Source organism: Bacillus rossius, chromosome 7, assembly GCF_032445375.1.
Source record: "Bacillus rossius redtenbacheri isolate Brsri chromosome 7, Brsri_v3, whole genome shotgun sequence".
NCBI lineage: Eukaryota > Metazoa > Arthropoda > Insecta > Phasmatodea > Bacillidae > Bacillus > Bacillus rossius.
Window position 1 is genome coordinate 13836282 of NC_086335.1, and position 21570 is coordinate 13857851.

The 21570-nt window shown below is 32.4% G+C and overlaps 1 protein-coding gene across 1 annotated transcript in view; it reads right to left on the minus strand.

Annotated features, from left to right (window-relative positions):
• Positions 1 to 1836: 1836 nt before the first annotated feature.
• The window catches only part of LOC134534406 (lachesin-like), a 424713-nt gene continuing 404979 nt past the window's right edge, over positions 1837 to 21570 (minus strand). The window contains exons 9-10 of the mRNA XM_063372870.1: positions 7764 to 7871; positions 1837 to 2421 (exon numbers count right to left, since the gene is read on the minus strand). Of these exons, the coding sequence (XP_063228940.1) occupies positions 2267 to 2421; positions 7764 to 7871 (263 nt within the window). The 3' untranslated portion in view covers positions 1837 to 2266. The remainder of the gene's footprint in view (positions 2422 to 7763; positions 7872 to 21570) is intronic.

Consider the following 21570-nt stretch of genomic DNA (forward strand, 5'->3'; position numbering starts at 1 on the left):
CCATTTTCCTTATTTTCTACAATAAATTAGAAAATAACATAAAAATATAATATTTTTTGCATTTAAATTCATTTATTTATAAAGCTTTTTTTCGTTATGTTATTTTACTTTGATTTTTATGTATGACATGCTGAAAAAATTACTGAAACCGTGCTATTTTTCGGCTTAAAAAATGCATGTGTCGAAACTTATAACATAATTTCGTTACATTTCGAAACTGTGAATAATGTTTCCTGAATAATTTTATTGAAATTTTTCAAAGAAATTATTACATTGCTACAAAAAGAAAATCATACCAATTATAAAGTAGACATATTAATTTATAATCATTTACAATTTTACTACCCGTTTTAAATAACATACATAAAAACAATTATTACATGTTTGTTGTTTCTAAAAGCAGAGGCTTTATTATTAGACGAAAAATTAATAATGAAAATTATAGAAAATAATTATTAACAAATTCAATTTATTAAATAATGTATTGTTTGTTCTAAGTTATATTAATAAACTTTGAAGCAAATAAGAAAGTTTTGTTTTTTTGAAACAAAATAAGGTAATTCAATACGTTTTAATATAAATTGATGAAACACAGTTTTTTAAATTATAAAAAATTATTGCAATGTTTCTTTACTTCAATTTACATTCCTATTTAAAAACCAAATTATTTATATCATGCCCTAAAAGTAAGCCTCATATAACTGAGTATGTAACTCAAAATTATTTATTTTAAATTGTTTATGTTAAAGAACAAAAGTTATTTAAAAATACCAAGACAATAGTTCTGTTAATAATGTATGCAGGATTTCTGACTAAGTAAACTAAAAAAAATACTTATTAAATAATTAGTAAGTAAATATATTTATACTTTTTTGTAGAGTAGTTTATTACACTATTCATATTTTCGTGACAATTTCATTCGCTGGCAAAGTGGGAATCATGTTTATATATCTGTATAGGAACAACCACAGCGTTTGGCAAATTGCGTAAATTCACAGAAAATTGACTACAAGCTCGATTTTGTTAATGCACATTTGGAAAGCTTATATAAATAAAAATTTAATGAAGCTCTATTGTTTGCAAGAAAATAAGATGTATGAAAAATTGTTTTGTATAAATTTAACACATTTTCATATTATGATTACAAAATTACACTTTGTATACATCTTATTCAATAGTAAATGAAAATTTACAAAAATTATGTACTACAAAAATATCTTCAAGAAATTAAAATGAAAAACGCGCTTTGATCTAAATACGCATGTTTAATCAATTACATACATAAGGTTATTATTATAAATTAGAAATTTCTTACAATTATTTTAATTTTAAAATTAATATTTTCTTTAGACCTTTTGTTTTTATCTGTGTGGATGATTTATTGTGTGTACATTAAACATTTTATAAATAATATTATTTGAGAACTGCAGTTAAAAATTTTAGCCTACCCTTATACCAAATAAGTACTACTAAAGTAACATTATCATATTTTTTGATTGTGCCTACAAAGTATTTTTGTATATTCCGAAAGCGATAAAATTTTGTATCACAGTAGCTTTTTTAATTAAGAATTTAATAAGCTAGTATTTTTATATTTGTAGTAAAAATAATAGTCATAACATAAGTATTTTTTTTATAAAACTATTATTACCTTAAGTGTCAAAGAAGAAGAATTTAAAGATTTGTATGAAATTTTTAGTCATTATTAATCTTAAATTACTATGGTTGTTAAAAAATTTAATGTAGTAGCAATTTCAAATTACTGTAAAACATTTAACTTTATAATTTTGCTATTCAAAATAGTTTTTGAACGGAAAACATCGCAAACAAGAAAACTCATACTTTAATCTCTATTCAGTAAATGTATACGACACAGCCCATTTATACAATGGAATGAAAAATAAACCACATTCTTATTTGCATAATTTGGGTCCCTTGGGTAAACCTTTACTACATTTAACTGTACACCACATGTATACATTTTGTACTTCCCAAAAGTTTATTTTTTATCATTATATTGACATTTACGTGGATGCTAGCGTTGTCACAACACTTCACAGTTAATCATGCATACTTGGCGGAATATTCTTCTCTGCTCTTGAGGTGCAAGTTAACAAACTCGTCCAATGAATATTTGTTTTATTGTCTTCTTTCGACAAAAGCTTTTTTTTTTTTCATTTTTTATACCAAAGCGTGGCCTCGCACACGAAGTCGGTCTGTCAGTGAGTGTTCACCGAGAGCTGGGGCGCAGGGGTCGAGGGCGGCTCTACGGCGGGACCCGGGTCCTGCGCAGGTACACCAGTGCGGCCCCCGCCAGGAGCACCGTGGGGCAGGTCAGGGCCGCGGCGCCCGAAGCAGAGTCCTCCACGGGCGGAGGGCCCAAACTGTTCTCTTCCCTCGGGCGGCCTCGGTGCTTCACGTCTGGGAAAGTCAAACAAGCATTATACAACTCAATCAATACACGATGTAAATATATTTCAGATTTATACGTCAGTCTTGCATTAACATTTAGACTGTATGAAGGACCATTTCAGCATGTAATTTTATTTTTGTTCAGGCTGGGAGCATTTAATGCCCTACGAAAAAAATAAAAAACAACTAGTGCCACTAGGCTGATTAGAACTCATAACTATTTAAACGTAGTCTAGCTGCTACTACATGAACATATACAACTTTTTAGACGAGTATTATAGAATAATGCAAGTTGGCCAGAATTTTGCAAAAAATAAAAAAACTTTAATACATAAAAGTAATACATTATTTCACATGTTACAAGATTGTTACGTAAACTTAAAAAAAACACACTACGCAGAAAAAAATAAGATATGAATTTTTAAGAAAATATAAACCATATGAACCCAATTAAATATATGTACACACATAAAAGGAAATTTGTGTAAAAATAAACTTGCAGATTTGTACAAAAATATGTGCTCGTCCATAATATTAATTTGTAGTACTTCAAAGTATATATTGTGATTAATTTGTTAGCTTATAAAACTGTAGCTAAAGCGAGCTCATTTAAAACGAGCTTATTTAACATTATTCTCTTTACTTGTTTTCACTATTTCTTTAGTGCATGAATAGGTACTGACACAAACAAGGCCACTGCTCAAAACGCATTCAGAGACTGCACAGTTGACATATTGAAGGAGATACAGAAGGCACGCCGCAAAGCACGGGACGAGATGGGAGTTCTGCAATAAACACAATCTGAGTTCTTGGAGGAAAGACGGGCGGATCTGAAGATGAGACGCTTGAGGCTTTGCGCGGAAGTGGCTCCGAGAAGGAAGTGCGGGGGTCGCTCTCAAGGGAAAAGGCAAAACCCCTGCTTGGTTTCCATTTTCTCTTCTCTGCTCGTCGTTCCTCCGTTCTCTTACCTAGCATCTCTTTACGGAAGCACAACGTTTCATGAATTTCTACACGTGTTAAAACTTTTGTGGAAAGTATTGCCTTTGTTTAAAATTACGGATTTAAAAATTTCTCGTATTGGCAAAAAAAAGTATAATCAAGTTTCGAGTTAGTTATTAAATGCAACAATTTTTTTAATAAGATTTTAATTTTCTAGTTTAAAATTTATTTTGGCTTAAAAAAATCCAAGAAAATTATATAGCTTGAAAATATGTATATGCCCAAACCTTCTAGTAACTTAAATTGAAAAATAAAAGAAAATGTATGTCTATTAAAATTTAAAAAAGGCATTTATTTTCACCAAACAATATTGGCATGTTTCAGAACTGTCCAGGGTCTTTGAAATACAATTTTAAGACTTTACTGTTGGGACTCTGAGTGGTTGCTCTGTTCACTCGCTGCTGAAGTTGGCTTAGCCGTGCAGTTGGGATACAGGGCTGGCGGGACGCGCTGCTGGCTTGCAGATTACACAAAAGCTTGTGTAGTTTGTTTGTTCGGCCGTATACCAGTGTCGCCGGGCGTCACTGTCACTGGGTCAGATTCGCGCCACCACCCGCGGTTTGGCCTCACTTATTCAGCTTTCCTGTTTAGTTGTTTGTAAATTTGGTTTCAACAACCCTGGATTGTTCTGGTAGGCGCGCCGGTGCACGGATGGTTCTTAAGCGACCACGAGTGGTTAATCAGGGCTCAATCTGGTGGAGGCTATGCCCCTCGGAGAAAACGACTTCGTGATATGATCGTTTTAGGAGGAAGGCTAAGCCTCTCCTCCGTGGCAACGAGTAGACTAGATCGGCCCACCTAGGCACACTTGGTGGGCTCTATGTCCTTTCGTAAGTAGAGTTTTCGAGGTATAAGGTCATATGGTACTGAGGGCAAGAAATGGCCCAAGTTATATGTTAAAATCGAGAACAAAGAACTTGACATAAACAGCATGAGTACGAGACAGTCTTATTTAAGGGGCACTTTTAAATCAAATGTAAGATTTGTCTAAGTGCAGGTCGTACGAATTAGAATACCTAACATTTGGTGATGAACTCTCTAGTTCTCTCTCTGTTTCTAGTTATGGGTTGTGACTTATGTTTTATTTTGTTTAAGTCAACTTTAATCGTAAACACTCAATTTATTTTGGAACCTTAAACGACTAGTTTGAAGTTTAGATATTCAGTTGTACCTAAATATGTGTTATTTGTTTTTGAAAAAGTGTATATTTATTTTTATATAATTTTAGTCATTAATGTTTCGGTGGTAAAACTTCATTTAGAAGCATCCTGTATATGGTGATTGAAAACTAACGACCTCAATGATGTTACATCTCGAAATGTTTAGCTCTACCCGATGAATGTTTATACACTGAGTTTTGGAGTTTCCTGTCAAGCGCATATTTTTTGTTCTTAAATTATTACTTTATTATTTATTTTTTTTAAGCCCGCGATTAACAATATAGTCGATGGTTTGGGTTTTGTCTATAACAACATGACATCGTTGGTTATCAGTATAGTTTATTTTACTTATCTAACCCTTAATGCTCTAGTTTTACCCATTATAAAAATAATATTAGAGTAAATATTGTATGAGAACATCCTCAAAATTATCACTAAATATTAAAATTTCAAGTGAGTCTTGCAAATTTTAGGAAACACTGGGCTGTCTCAGAAGTGAGGTAATTGTTTATTCAATTTGCTGATTAATGAAACTCCACTGAAATAAATTTGGATTTTGTAATAATAATTTAAGGTATTCACTACATTGTATGGATTTATATAAAAATATATTTGAAATGACAAATAACATTATTAAAATTCAAAAAACCAAAATTTCCTGTTTTTTATGTCTTTTATCACACAACAAATACTGAACGATTTTTATAATATTTATTCTAATTTTTACGATATTTTGCATACTGAATGATTACGAAACTACACTAGATTAATAATAAAAATGATGTTTATATAATTTTGCGAAAAAAAGGAGGTGCATAACTATATATATATATATATATATATATATATATATATATATATATATATATATATATATATATATATTGTTAGCGCTAAATTTTGTTTCCTCCTGCTCCAGTAAATTCTTAGGTATAAATTTTTCTTCATTAATCCAAACATACCGTTATTACATCCCCTAGGGATATAATTTCCCAAAATGGTAAAATAAATTTCATAGCGTTTGGTTTTTTTTATTTGCTCCAAAAAGCTTAACTTTCTCTTAATTAGATTCAGTGATAGAATAAACTGTTGTTCAACAATATTTATTTCCTTTTCACCCTATAATGGGTAAAGTTATGTTATTTTATTGATTCAAATTTTTAAGTTAGCTAAAAACCAATGTTAAAAATAGGTTGCGTTATAGACCGACTTATGTAGGTACGTGTGTAAGAAGTTATACTTATTTACTAAAAATGTTAAAAATAATATTTTAAAAATATCTAATTTAAGTTACTTAACTTTGTGTTTAGAAACATATTTAACAACAAAATGGATGTATAGTGTTAATTATATATATATATATACATAACCTTCCGAACTTTATGCCGTGTAAAATAATTCTTATTTTTAGAATAACTTGAAAACAAAAGTGTATTGTTCTATTTCATATTTTAACTTAAGTTATGTAAAGAATGTGAGAAGTTTTTTATTTGTAAATCAAATCTAATCATTAAGTTCTGTCTTATTTTAAATGCAGAGTGGCAAAATTTTATCAAGAAGTTCCATGATTAATTTTTAAATGATGGGCAGGGTAATGGAGGTGAAAAATAAAGATTTTATCAATTTTTGTGTACAATAACCAAACTAAGAGACAGATATATATTAAAACTTATTTGAGAAATAAGTTAAATAAATAACAAATAATAATATAATTGTTTATAAATTAATAGTAAAATATTTAATTATTAAATATCTATGTTAAAAATACAAGACATTTTATTGTGCAGGGGTGGGACTGAAATCTACAATATTTACGTTAGACTTAACGCATTTAAACACCTAAGTTTTTTTCCTATTTATTTATGAAAACAATGCTAAAGTGACGCGGCTAATCATCAAAAGGAATATTGAGTTATTACTGTTGTAATACCTAATACCGCAAAGTATTTAAATATGCAATTATTTGACGGATTATTAAAATTCACATAATATATTCCATAATAGTTTCAATATCACTAAGATTTATATAACACACACGCTTGGTACGTCCACTGATGTTCATGAAAGCCACTATATACCGGTTAATGCAACCTTAGGCGACCGGCTGTCTCGACGTCTTCAGCTCGTGGGTATACCCGAAATGCGTAAGCACTTGCTCATTAAACAGTATAGCGTTTAAATTACGTCTATGGTGAACATGCACATTATTGAATTTCACTTGCTTCCTAAAATTTCACCCTCTATGCATATAAAGAAATATAACTTTAAAAATTCATAAAAGTCAGTTTTTGGCTTTAAGTTTTATGCCGGTACAAATTAAGGAACAAACAAACCCCTAATCAAATATAAAAACAATTCGAGACTCTTTAAACTGTAACATTTAGTGTGAACAATGTAAAATTATATTTATTAAATATTTTCCTCGATTATTTAATCTAATGCAGATATACTTTAACTGTGTCGAACAGTCTATCATAAGAATATATTGATAAATAATAAGAGATTACAATTGTTTTACTGCTAAAAGTGAATATCATGTATTTATCAAAACAATAATTTGAAAAATATTTCTACAACATCAAAATGTAAAAAATATTTCACTGATAATAAAAGATGTGCTCAAAAAGAGTTTCATATGTCCGGTTCAACATTGTTTGTTCAATACAATCAACCGAAGTTGAATAGAAAAAATAATATCAAATTACAACATTTTTTATAAAAATATTAAGTCGATAAACAGAAAATTTTTCTTTAAGTGCCTTGACTTTCAGATTTAAGCCGCGTTGAAGGGGGTAATTCTATTTACTGTTTGCTCTGCAGTGTATCAGATTTATACATAGTTGAGAAATCTAACCAAAATAAAAATCAAATTAGTTGATTTCTCAAACCTTAAGATAACTTCTGCAATGCAAAGCAAAACGTTTGTAAAATCTACTTCTTCGAAGAAATCAACACAGAATATAGATATGGTTTATTTGTCCAGGAAAACCTTTTATCTTCTTTAAGATAATTTTTATGTAAATTATATATTAGAGCAATTTTTTTACATAAGTATTTGAAACATATTAATAAATTCCTTAATAATAATACAAGAAGTAATATTTAACTAGGACCTAAAAGAAATTGAACCAATCTACGATAGTATTTTATACGTTTTAGGATCTACTCACATTATTTTTTATACATACGTACCTCTTTCTTTTGTCATCTTTTCAGCATCAGAGTGTACAATTATTTCGTTGATTTCTTGATTTGTGGTAGCGCTTTGTCCATTTTGTGGCCTAAACTTTATTTTCTTGTCTGAAAGCAAAAGCGTAAAAAAATTCCTTACAAAAATATTTAAATGGTTTTGAGATAGGAAATTATATTAACTATTTTAATGCTATAACAATTTGTAAAGATAAATGTTAAAGCGAATCAGGATTGTCATGGTCAGAAAATGTAAATCTTTAATATGACAATTACATCAACATTCTTAAATTAAGTATTAAAATGTTTTTATTTATAATTGTGAAATCGAAATTAAGGCCATTTTAAAGGAGATAAATAAAAACCTTTTCACAAAAAAAGTCTTATTTATAAAGTAATAAAGATCTAGGACTCTTTACCTGAGTCTTTCGTAACATATACAAAATGTTAAACAATATAATGTAGGAAAAAATTGGATTTGTAGGGACAGCCCAAAAAAATAGTACGATTTTATTTATTACTAATGTCTGCACTGATGTTCTCCACCCATAAAAATCATTTTTACTCGGATCATTGAAAGATTAACACTTTCCACTGGAGCTCGACAGTGGCTGGCTCTTCTGTCCGCTTCCTTCGTACACTCACCCACACCGCGCCGCAGTACAGTCCTCAACTATCGCTCGTTGCAACCGACTGGCTCATCTGGCCTTCTCGCAGTTATCGTCTCCCGATATGTCCGGATCGCTAACTAAGGGCCACTAGCCAATTTAACCTTTTGCTGATTGCAAGGGTATCGCCAGTATCGCTCACCAAAGGCACACTCTCTCCCCTACTCTAAGAACTCTCCGAACCCTTGGAGCTCCCGCGGAGGCCGGCGTAGGCGCTTATATACCTGAGGCATCTTTATCGGGCTGACCCGACGCCCCAAACGCCCAGAACAGCGAAACTTAACCGCCCCACTCCTCTTGGTGGCCTCTGTAAGCACGAAATTCCCAAGCCGCTGAAGGTAACAATAGCCCGGAGGATCCTTGTAATCCGGCCAGGCATCGCATCGCGATCTTAAAGATAAAATATAATTCTGTATGACAGTACCATATCATAAGTCAATTTGTCTAAAGTTAAAATAAGCATTAGGCCCCTCTTTCATTTAGGCTACGCATTACTCTGCAACGTCAAACTACACACCCAGTGATTAAAATTATTAATAATACCTACAAAAATACATAAAATGTTATATATGAAGAGTTTTGTTAAACACATTTACTTGTTATCTCCATTTTTGTACGCAAGTGCTGTCATGAGCGTTCTAGTGAAATAATTAATGTTCGAACAAACAAGAATCGAATATTTCTGAAACTTACATAAATATAATCTCGTACAAAATGTATACACCAAAGACATAAGAAGCAAGTATATAGTAAATCGGTATATTAATCAGTCAATTTCTACTTTTTTGGTCTCTTACTACTTTTTATTGTAGATCCCACCGAAGATGAAGAATAGTGGACTAAGGCAATGATCATTCTTCGATCATTAAACAGCTGATAATATTGAAGGAACAAATGATATGTCTTAAAGTTAATTTTTTAAAACTTTTTAATATTAATTTAAATTCTTCAGAACAGCTCTAAAGCGTCATTATAACAATAAATTGCAAACATTTATACCAAAATAAAATTTCAAACCCACTCTAACAGAAAATAAAGTAATTTTTTTGCTGGTTCAAAGTTGATTTATAAAATACTAGCTGGTGCCCGGTGCGTTTCGCTTCACCTAAAAAAAAAAAAAGTACCATATTTATACGTAAATAAAAAACTTTTTTTTATTTTTTAATTATTTTTGTTAACACATGGGTATACCTACAATATTTTTGGTTTTACCATCGTGAGCATAAACAAAAAAAAAAAAACTGTCGGTTAACCAACGTGGGATCACGCGACATACAATTCACCACGTGAAAAGCAAAAAATTTCCAGGTTCATTCCACATACTTGAAGAGATTGACTTTGGGCCTTGTTGATTATCATAGCAAAGCCAAACGAACTGGAAACTGCTATCTTTTAAATTCAAATGGCATGTCAGTTGGAATAATTGTTATTCGAGGAATTAAAACGTCTTCTCCTTTCTATTTTCCATTGAATATAGTTGCTTCGATACTGTTTAACGTTAGTTTTTTTATCGTAATACGTGTGCCATTGCATAATTTTGGCGGATGTATATTTCTTAAAAGATAAATTGGAGCTCCGACTTTTAAATTTAAGTTGTGTGGTAGAATGCCGGGTAATTCCAATAAATGTAGGAATTCTACAGGGTCATTTATAATTTCATCTTCATTCATCACAGAAACAATTGATCTGTTCTTCATTAATTTTTTTCGAGAATTGTATTATGAAATCAATACTGTCATTATTTTTTGAATCCAGAATGGCGCGTTCACAAAGCCATTGATAGTTTTATTTGGTTTATTGTATTTATTTCATTTTATTTTGTATTTTTGTTTGGGAGAACAAAGTCCATTAATTCTTGAAGTGATGGCACAATGGAACAAAAGTTTTCAGGAATGGTTATGCAATTAGTAGTTTGATCGATTGACATTTTTCCATTGCGAAAATCTAACAACTGTTTAGAAAATGTTGCGGCAGATGCATCGTTTTTTATGTGTACACGCATTTTGATTGTTACGTTTAGCTTCTGAACGTGTCACCACAAATGAGATGCTGTTAGACAGGCATTAGAGTTAATCTGCTGGTGTTTATCTTGGTGTTACCGATAATTTGTCTTAAATCTGCGGCTAGTAAAATTAATGCTCCACCAAATGGGCTATCATTGCTTCTTAAATCTTGCAAAGTGCGTGACTTTTTGTGAGCCATCGTGCATTCGTACCAAAGGATAATTTGGCATTGCTTTAGAATTTTACTCATTCCAGAATATTTTGGAAATATTGCATGTTGGACGTTCTACGATTTGCATATTTAATGTTAATTTTAATGCAGAGTGTGCAGTTCGTCCGTTATCCAATAAAGTCACAGCTATCTCTGAAGATGCAATGGCCAGTGCAATGTACTTTTGTGAACGAACTTGTGCCAATATGATACAGATAAAAAATGTTTTACCTGTGCCACCAGGTGCATCTAGAAAATAATGGCCCCCTCTATTATTTAAAATTGCATTTGTTATTTATTCGTGTATCAATTTTTGTTGTTGTGTTAAAGGTGGTATTTTAATAGCAATAAATTGTCTTAAATCATCAACATTGAATTATTGTTCACGTTTAAGGTCACGATCATAAATATCCAGTGTTGACCGACGTCGAGCTACCATTAAAAGTTGAATGAGTGGTTGGTTTACGATCGATAAACATAAGTCTTCTAATTTGATAAGGGATTAATATAAAATATCATCGGAAAAATGTATGTCGTAGTTACTGGTAGTTTTACGAATGCGATGAAGAATATATTCGCTTAAACTATTCTTAAGTTTATCCCAAATTTCTTTATGATATGATGGAGAACATATGGTTAATATGAATGCAAATAACAAACGTATTTGATGTGGTTGACTTGTTAAACTTGCATCTGTCAATGCTTCCTCCCAATGTTGATCACTTTAAAGGAATTGAAGCTTTTGACATGCGTCACGATATGTCTCGCATTCTTCGCCATTAATTGTTTTTAAAGATTTAAATGATGTTGGACCCTCAACATAGTATATCAACAACATACGTAATTAAAAACATTCTGCGTTGTTTGGATCTACTATATATATTTGTCCCAAAGCATAAGATTCAAAGACATTTGGATGTCCAATAACTAAAATTCCTTCCTTTTTTCTGATCAATTTTTTTTGATGATGGATTCCATGTGAAATATTTTGTTACTTGAAAATATTGCAATGTTCTGGCAAAATTATATTCTTCACACAATTTAAAGAAAGCCATCAATGTTATATCTGGTGGATTAAGTGCTCGTTGTATTGCACTTTCAGTTATAAAATAAACACGTTGTCCATTTTCAAGGTGAACACTGAGATCAACAACTGTTGAAACACGATTATGAATTGTAAGCTGAATATAAGCCACACTTCTTCGTTGCTACTTATGTATCTGCCCATTTGATATTGCGTGACTTTATCAAATTGTGTGTTTAGATTTGAAATTACAAATACATCCATATCACTGCATTTGTTTACATACAAATGTATTTGATGTTTTTTTACGAAGTTGGAGTATCCTAAATTGAAATGCGCATTAATTTTTTTGAAAGCAATGGCGAGTAAGGAACAATCAATCGGTTATCGATCTCATAATCAACATTTTTAATTTTTATTGTTGCTGTGTGTCCACCAGCGTCGGGTTTACGACGTCTGCATTGTAGATATACATCATTGCCTGTAATTATGTCATGATGTAAATCTCGTGGATACATTTTACTACATTTGCCATCAATCATACATGGTGACTGCGGATTGAGAACACCACATGGACCATGCACCATATTTTTGATAATAATGTCAATAATACAGGATCATCTTGTTTATTTGGTATTTTTGCACTTATAACATCATCAATTTGATCTGGTGTTATTATGTTTTTCAACCAAATAAGTATGTGTGCATGTGGAAATCCAAATTTTTGCCATTCGATGGAGTAAATCCAGAAGCGAGTTTCTTCAAAAATATAATTCTTAACTATTAAATCCATCAATTTTGATAATTTTTGTTTAAAAATTCTGGCAGTTAAATCATGACAATAAGTTGCTTTTTGACCTGGCATTAATAGTTGATTTAATTCACCACAATTCGGAACACATGTGAACGTTGCAACGTAGCTAGTATCACCAGGACGCTACCAGGTTGCACCCATGCGCCCAACACTGATCTATAGTAAGTGTAAAGATTTAGTGTGAGCCGCAATCGGCGAAGACGTAGAAATATCCCTGCTAGAAGGGACAATTGGAACAGAAATGTTTTGAGTGATAGAAATAATAAAATAATTTATTTATCAAAACATATATTATATATTTGTTTCGTTTCTCAAATGTTAAACATTGTAACAAGAAGCTCCTTGGAGCATATGTAATTAAACATTGAAAGGTAAACAATTATATTGTTCAAAAAAATTTTAAGATGCCAAATGAAATAAACATAGGAAATTTGTTTGAACGAGCCCAATAAGATGGAGTGACTAATTTGTTAAAACATATGACACGTTAAGTTAACCAGCTACGAACCAAACAGCATGGCTATGAAATACAAACTCTCGATATCAGTTAATCATTACGTTAACGAGCCAAAAGGCATGACCAATAAGACACATAATAAATATTCAAGCATAATAATTGAGAGTATCAGACAGTACACCCCTGTCAATGAATTAAACGTACTGCGCAGTGCAAGGGAACAACGAAACAGGATAAAGTACACATTCCACATGTGGCTCAAATTATGAATTTAAAGAAAACGCGGGGCTAGCCACACTAAATTCACTAAGATTCAATAATAAAATAAGTGATTGAAGAAGCCTGGCTCCGATCGAGTATGAGGAAGAGCAAATAATATTACGACTAAACAAACAGTCTAAGCATGGGCACACAAAAACGCTTAACTACAATCATAAGCAGGAGCTCCAACAACATCACACAAAAATGACATCTTGCACTTAAAATTAATGCTGCATAAAACAAAGATGTCGCAATATGCAAGGGTGCAGTGGTAGGCTATGCTGATCATACCAATGCCCCGGAACTAAAAAGCCACGAAAAGAAAACAAGTTGGAGTCAAAACATCGTGTTTCCAGAAAAATAATGAATTTAAATAAATGCCCCTGACGGCCAGCTAACATAAAAACTTAATAAACTGGAACGCACGCTTATTTTTTCGTTAACGCACGGCAGTCTCGTGCCAAAGTCTCACGTTAGACGTTCCATCCAAACTTGTTAAATACATACAAACCACTTGCTCATTCCTCGACAGGACCGACGACAGAAATGATCGCAGCTATCCCTAACCAAAACTTAGCAGAAGAGACCCGAGGGCACAAGAACACGTCAATTTATACCCTCGCATAGATGGCGTGGCGATCGCACATCGTCGGCGGTGGACCTAAGGAAAAAGGGAGGGGGGAAACACAATACACTCAGCTGGAGAGGGGGTAAGGAGGTAGACGGGAAGGAAGGCTATGACTCGGCGACGACGTGATAGGAACGACGCTCGCTTCAACGTAATAAATAGATCTGGACGGCCGTAAGATCTCACATATGTCATGGCATCTTGTGCTGCCAGTAAATGTTGCTGGGAGAATGAGCAATTTTCCTATATCAGTAACATTCCCATCGTTGGCGATTACATCGCGTAAGTGTACTATGTAGTCGTCTGTGCGCAACTTTTTTTTTATTCAAACGAATGAAAAGAAGGCTTTCGCTTCCAATTTTTGCATATATGTCTACTACGAATTGATAAAATAATTGACGACATTGCAGAATGTGGTTTTGTGTCGCTTGCCGGATCATTAAACGGTTTAAATAAAAATTCATTTCAGAAACTTTTTTATTTGTTTCTTCTCTTGTAATTGGATTTACCTGCTTTATGTTGAAGTGATATCCATTTTCACCCTCCCAAATGATAATGGGGTACTGTAATGTGTTGTATGAGCGATGTATTTATGAAACTCTTTGAATCGTGTTGTTTCTAAGGTGTAAAATAATGGCTCGTGCTTAAAACTCTTCAAAAACCATTAATTGTGATACACCAGATAGCAATGACAATAGCTAATGGTTCTGGTGGTGAGCGTAATATTGGCAACATAATCTTACCGTTTGTACAATACAATCCCGGTGCTCCACCGCTGAATTTCAACGCATTACAATACATACAAATTTTACTCATTGAACCAATAATGCATTCAGCATGTTGACTGAAGTAATGGTGTTATTGTAATTAAATGCAAGACAATCAAATAATGGCATGTTTCGTCATATTAAATTTCTTGAACGATTATTTGCAATTCTTTGTTGTTGTTGATTAATATTTTCATTTGCTCTTGCCTGAGATTATTTTCATTACGTAATTCTCTCTATCAGTCTGTCTCTCTAGAGCGTAATTCATTTGTACGTTGTTGATTTGCAATTAAACATTTTTGATGATCTTCTTGAGATTCTGATGCCCATGTTTGTTAATTTCTTATTCTGGTGCTTTCATTTCGTAGGGCACGTAATTTATTACATTCTGATTTTCGTGTCAGTCTCTTCTAGCAGCTTGGCTGTCTTGGCCATGTGATGATCTTTTTCGCATGGCATCGCAAATATAACCAGTTAAATAAGATATTAAATAAAATTAGCTTCGCTATCCAATTTATATCCAAAATCAGAAAACCAATTGTTGTGGTTACCAATTGTGTATTTTAATTCTGTTGTTCTTTTGTTATACATAGTGAGATTCTAATAAATTGTATCTATTATTCAAAATTTTATTAATTTAAATAAACGGCACTAACGCCATCTTTCTGTTACCAGTGTAACCATATTTGTTAGTGTATGGTGTTCTAATGCTGCCACATGCATATACACAACATTTCCTATCAATTCTACGTATGGTTTAAAATATAAAAATCACTGCCACCAGCGCCATCTATCCGGCTCTAACGTAACTATTTTCGTCGGAGTGTTCATGTCGCCCTTTATAATATGCGCGCAAAGTTTCATATCAATTGGGCTAACGGTTCCCGAATTTTAAGTGAACATACAAACACACATACATTATTTTATATATATATATATATATACTAGCTGCCCGACCCGGCTTCTTACGGCTATACTAATAGAAAAAAATTAAGCCACATCTCCCATTTACAGTAATGGTAAATAAAAAAAAATTCAGTGAAAATTTATTACAATGCTGTATAATGTACCGGAGATAAAATGAATAGCACCGATGGTTTCCCGACTCGTGTACGCAACGTACAACTGATGTACCCGTACTTCGCTACGGCAGTCTACAGGCAGATCACGCTTGCGCCGCTCATTATACATGCCCCTCCTTGTGGGTACGCCACTGCCGCGCGATGCCCATTGCCATGGAGACGCAGAAGGCATGAACAATGCAAAATGTTCTGATGCAGACAAAGTACCAACTGTTGCCTGGTTTTAACCACCCATGGGATCTAATTTTCGGAAAATGTCATCCTGCGTAATATAAGGAGCATTACTGTGAAGTTTCAAGTCTGTAAAATATATATAATTGAAAAAAAGGGCAATAATTGATATTTTAAGTACCCGCATAATTCAACGGTGATGAAATAGTCGTTGCCATAGAGACGAATGAAGCATCAACAAAGCAACAGCCGTTGCCATGATGATTTCCTACCAAAAACTGTAAATTTTGATATATTACGCCCCCAAAACTCGCCTTGGGATCGGATTTCCGCAGAATCCGTACTTAGTGAGTGTAAAATTACAAAATGAGTAACTATGCTAAATTTCAAGTCAATCGGGTGTATAGTTTTAGAGAACTCGTGATGAGTGAGTCAGTGAGTGGTATTTCGCTTATATATATATATATATATATATATATATATATATATATATATACTAGCTGCAGTACCCCGCTTTACCCGGGCTGAACACCGGGTGATATATTGTCCGCGAGTTACAGCAAAATGGATAGCGATATGTCCAGTGCGGTGGACATTAAGAAGTGACACATAATTACTGTTTGTGTATCTGTGACCTATGGTTTTCTGTTTACCCATGGCGATCGGTTGAAAAGTTTAGAAGTTGATGCGCTACAGCGCTATCTAGCGGCGAGTTACAAAAAAAATTGTTAGCATAAAAACCTTCTCCATGATAAAAACACTTCGCTGTGCCAACTTTCATGGCGATCGGTCAAACGGTGTAAGAGTTTATCGGCGACATACATGCCAACATCCAATTTATATATATTCTTATATTTCGAAATTTTGGGGCTTTCACTTTTGCGGAAAGTGGATGTTCAGGACCTCGAATGGTTTGGAACACTCCATCTAGAAAGAATAGATCTTTGAAATTCCTGAAATTGTCGAAATTTTGGGGCTTTGTTTCCAGAGGGGGGAGGGGAGGTTCGAGGACCCTGAATGGCTCGAAAACACTTAAAATCGAAAGAGATAGATTTTTCCAATTTTTTAAACTTTCGAAAATTTGGGGCTTAAACCATCTGGGGGGGGGGGTTGACGTTGAGGACCTCGAATGGCTTGGAAACACTCCAAATCGAATGAGATATAAAGGAATATAAGAATGTAGGCATTTACTGTACTCCTATATACCATAATAACAATATTGACAAATAGAAAGCTTATTACCTACCTATTAATAATTATCTAAATAAATTAATAAATAACTCTATGTTTAAGAATTTACGTACATACATAATATTAAACTTCAAATTATACACACCAAAAAAAAAACTAAGGATGTTTGTGAAACTATATTTATTTGTCATAATGTTTAAAAAATTTGTAGGATTCCTTTATATGTAAAACTGTGGTGGCAATATTCCGCTTATCCAAAGGAGTATAGAAATTAATAGAGACATCACTCCCTGTACACACCACACATCTTTGAATTAAATATAAAACAACATAGTCCAAAATGAAACAAAAAGAATAAATAACAACTAATTTGACAAAAATCTATACAACTGGAATGACAATGTTAACATCCGCCTGAAATTTAATAGAAGTAGGTAGGTAAGAATATATATAAGAAATTACATGAAAATAAAACATACATAAATAAAATTATCTCACACTCAACCAAACATAATGTTTAATATGAAATAAAGGAAGATGGCAATTACACGTAACTATTCTAATTAATAAAAAAAATCAACTTTTCTGAAATAGTTAAATTCAAATTTTTCAACAATATATTACATAATTGATAAATATTTCTGGTCTTCGGTCTCAGCAGCCCTAAGACTCTTGACGCTCAGCAGATAAATTATAAACACTAAACCAAACTCCTTGCAAATAAGTAGGTAATGTAATAAAAAATAACAATATTGAAAAATAGAAAATATTAGTAGGCCCTACCTACCTATGAATAAATTTCGAAGAAATTTATAAGTTTAAGAATTTATGTACCTACATAATATTAAACTTGAAACTATCCACACAATAAAAACATAAGAATGTTAGTGAAACTAATTTTTTTTATTTGTCATAATACCTAAAATACGTATGTTTCCAAAATGACACAAAGTATAAATAATGACCAATATGACAAAAAAAAATTGTACAACTCGAATGACATTCAAAACATACACGTGAAATTAAAAAGAATTATGAGTGCCCTAGGTAGGGAGGAAAAATATATATAGAAGAAATTAAATTTAAAAAATGGGTGCGTGTACTTAGGTACGCGCATGTGAAGTTATACTTATTTGGCATCATTAAAAAATTGTTTTTTATTGCATGCAAAAATATTGCGTGGAGTCCCTCCTTGTGGAAGAAGTGAAACTTCGTATTGTGTAAATGAAAATAGGAAGGGGTAGAAATTGATTTTTATTGAAATGATATTGTATCAAATCATACAAAAAAAAAATAAAGGAAATAAATTTGTAACGATTCATAGATTGATTTTCAGAGAGAGAGAGAGAGAGAGAGAGAGAGAGAGAGAGAGAGACACACCTATTGAATGTCTATAAAACTAACTTTTTTATGAGAGCAGATTTTCATGAAATATATCATGAAATCATTCAACGATAAAACCTGTTTATTTAATCAAGCGGACGGGTTCGCCCCAAGGAGAAAATAACGCGGCGAGACCTCGTGGACGTAGAGAAATGACACACTCACTATTTATGTGTCTATGAAACATGATTTTTTTCTGCAATTTAAATTGTAATATACAAAAATGGTATTGAAAATTGAAACAAATATGGCGACACTACAAACTGTCAAGAGCTTTTTTTTTCTTACTCTTTACTTAGTTCCTTACAATAGCAAAACGTTACGTAATGGCTTGAAAGCTATTGCTCGGCAGACATAGAAGAATGACACTAACAGTTTGTATGTCTATGACACACATTACATTTTTTAGTTTTTTATTAACTCATAATCCAGATAAAATATCCAATTGTGAATCCAAACCATCCTCGAATCCCCGTGAACTCACACAAAAAATTTCATCAAAATCGGTCCAGCCGTCTAGGAGTTCAGTGAAAACAGGGTGAAGGGGACCTTTTTCGAAATCAGACGTAGTAAGTAATTGTATTCTTAATTTGAATGTCAAGTGTGCAAAATAATTTATATCACTTTCAGATCCCGACAGATGTTGTTCTGCCACTGTATAGTTTTTTACCTGTATATATCGAAAAATTGGTGGGCTGTATGTAATCTAGACTTTATAAAGCACTATAGAAAAGAGCTGAAAAATAAGAGATTAGTAATATTGAAATGATTCCATTATCTAGCTAAAGCTCAGCTTGCATTGCAATGCCTCATTCAGTTTTGTTTTGTAATATGTTTAAAGTAGTTACACATATACAAATCATCCATCCATATCTCTAAATATATATTTATCTCTATTTACATCTATTTATATATATCTATCTATCTCTATTTATCTCTTTATATCTACATATATACATCCCACTATATCTCTTCTATACATAAATCTCTATATAGCGCTATACATCTATATATCTCTTTATCTAACCCATTTCATTCTCTATACCTCGCTCTATCACAACTTATCTCTCTGTCTCTCTCAATCTCACTCTGTATATATATCACTCTATCTCTGTCTCTCTTTTATATTTAAATAAATTGTCTCATGCGTGCGCACTTAGACAACAAAAACAGACGAAGTGCTGCTATATAATATGAAATGAACACATTTTTTTAAACTATTCGTGCTCCAACTATTGCAAATAGTTATACCGTCTCAGAAACCTTCAAGGGCATCCGCATAACAACTAACCAAAATTTAATCGGAATCGGATAAATAGTATAGGAACGCATACGGCACAAACAAACGAAAAATAAGACATGACAAACGCATCAAACGAAGGTGTGTTTAAAATTCAAGGCAACTCTATATATTGACGAAGTTAAGAAACAAACTGTTATTAGCACCTTTATTTTGCTAGCCGCTGCGAGCTCCACTAAGCGGGCTGGTCTCACCAAGGAGAAAAATATTAATTTGCAAGACCTTACTATGTGTATGATCGTGTGGCAGACATAGAGAAATGACACTCACTCACTATTTGTATATCTATGACCTATGATTTTTTTCTGTTATAAAATGAAATGTTCACATTTTCACTCCCTGAAAGAAATATACATATATATATAAATATATATCCAATTGTGATCTAAACCATCCTCGAATCCCCGTGAACTCACACAAAAAATTTCATCAAAATCGGTCCAGCCGTCTAGGAGGAGTTCAGTGACATACACACGCACACAAGAAATATATATATAAAGATATATATATATATATACCCTTGGGGGTAGAATTAATCGAAATCCTTTCTTAGCGGATGCCTACGTCATAACATCTACCTGCATGCCAATATTTCAGCCCGATCCGTCCAGTGGTTTGGGCTGTGCGTTGATAGATCACTATGTCAGTCAGTCAGTCACCTTTGAGTTATATATATATATATATATATATATATAGTTAACGTTCGACAGATAGTTTTATTTACTTTAATCTTTAATCTGGTATTTATTTTCAAACAATGATTTTTGTTCTTTTCGTATTTTTGTTTAATATTTAAAAGAATATTTATCGCATAACACCGTATAAAATAATCTATATTTCATTTTAAATGGAAAAAAAATAGATATAGGCTAGTTATTTTATGCAGCGTTTATAGCAATATCTATTGATAATATATTTTAAGTGTGTGTATATGTGTTTGTGTACAATTTTAAAGTTAAATTCTTTGTAATTTTGATTCGGTTTTTTTAAGAGGATTTAGAAGATGTGACCTTGAATATAATATTGGTTAATAAATCTCTAATAAAAACTTATAAACTGAGTCGTCCTTCGAGTAAGGCTTTTAAACAGCAGATTTTACTACATAAAGGTGACGCATTGAATCCTGATATAATAATTAGAATCAATCGTCGTTATGTAAGTATAAAAAGGAACTAAAATAAATATCATGTTTATTTAACAGTGTTCACCCGCATCATAATTAGAACTTTTATCCATATTATAAGTAATATTCTGACTTTTACAAATCTTGCAGATGTGTCATTTCATAAAAAGTTGCATTTTTCACTTTACAATAATTATTAAAACTTAACACAGTTATTTACTTTAATATATTTGCGGTTACAAAAACGTTATAAGATTTTATGTGGTTTGTATCAAAATTATCGCAGCAAAGGTTTTCAAAATTTTTAAAATCAAAGGACGGCTTAAAAAAAACTCTAGTAATGACACAATGTTAAAATTTAAAACGCATTATGCGGCAAAGATTTACGGACTAAGTTCTCAGTAGTATATTATAAAGCAGATTAAGGAGTTTTTTCGTTTAGAATATACTCATAATTGACTCACATACAATTTGTATATTGAAATATTCAGATACTTTAAAACGCCAGGGGCGCAACAACAGGGGGGGGGGGGGCAACGGTATTTTCCTCCCCTCTGAAACCTTGAAGTGGGGGCAAACGGGGGCAAAGAAAGTGCTGTGAAATCAATTTTTAGATAATAAAACTGCTTAAATAGCACCATTTTCCACATTTAAATACAAATTTTTCCGGGGGAGTGCCCCCCCCCCCCACCAACCCCCCCCCCCCCCGCTTCAAAACGGGGGAATC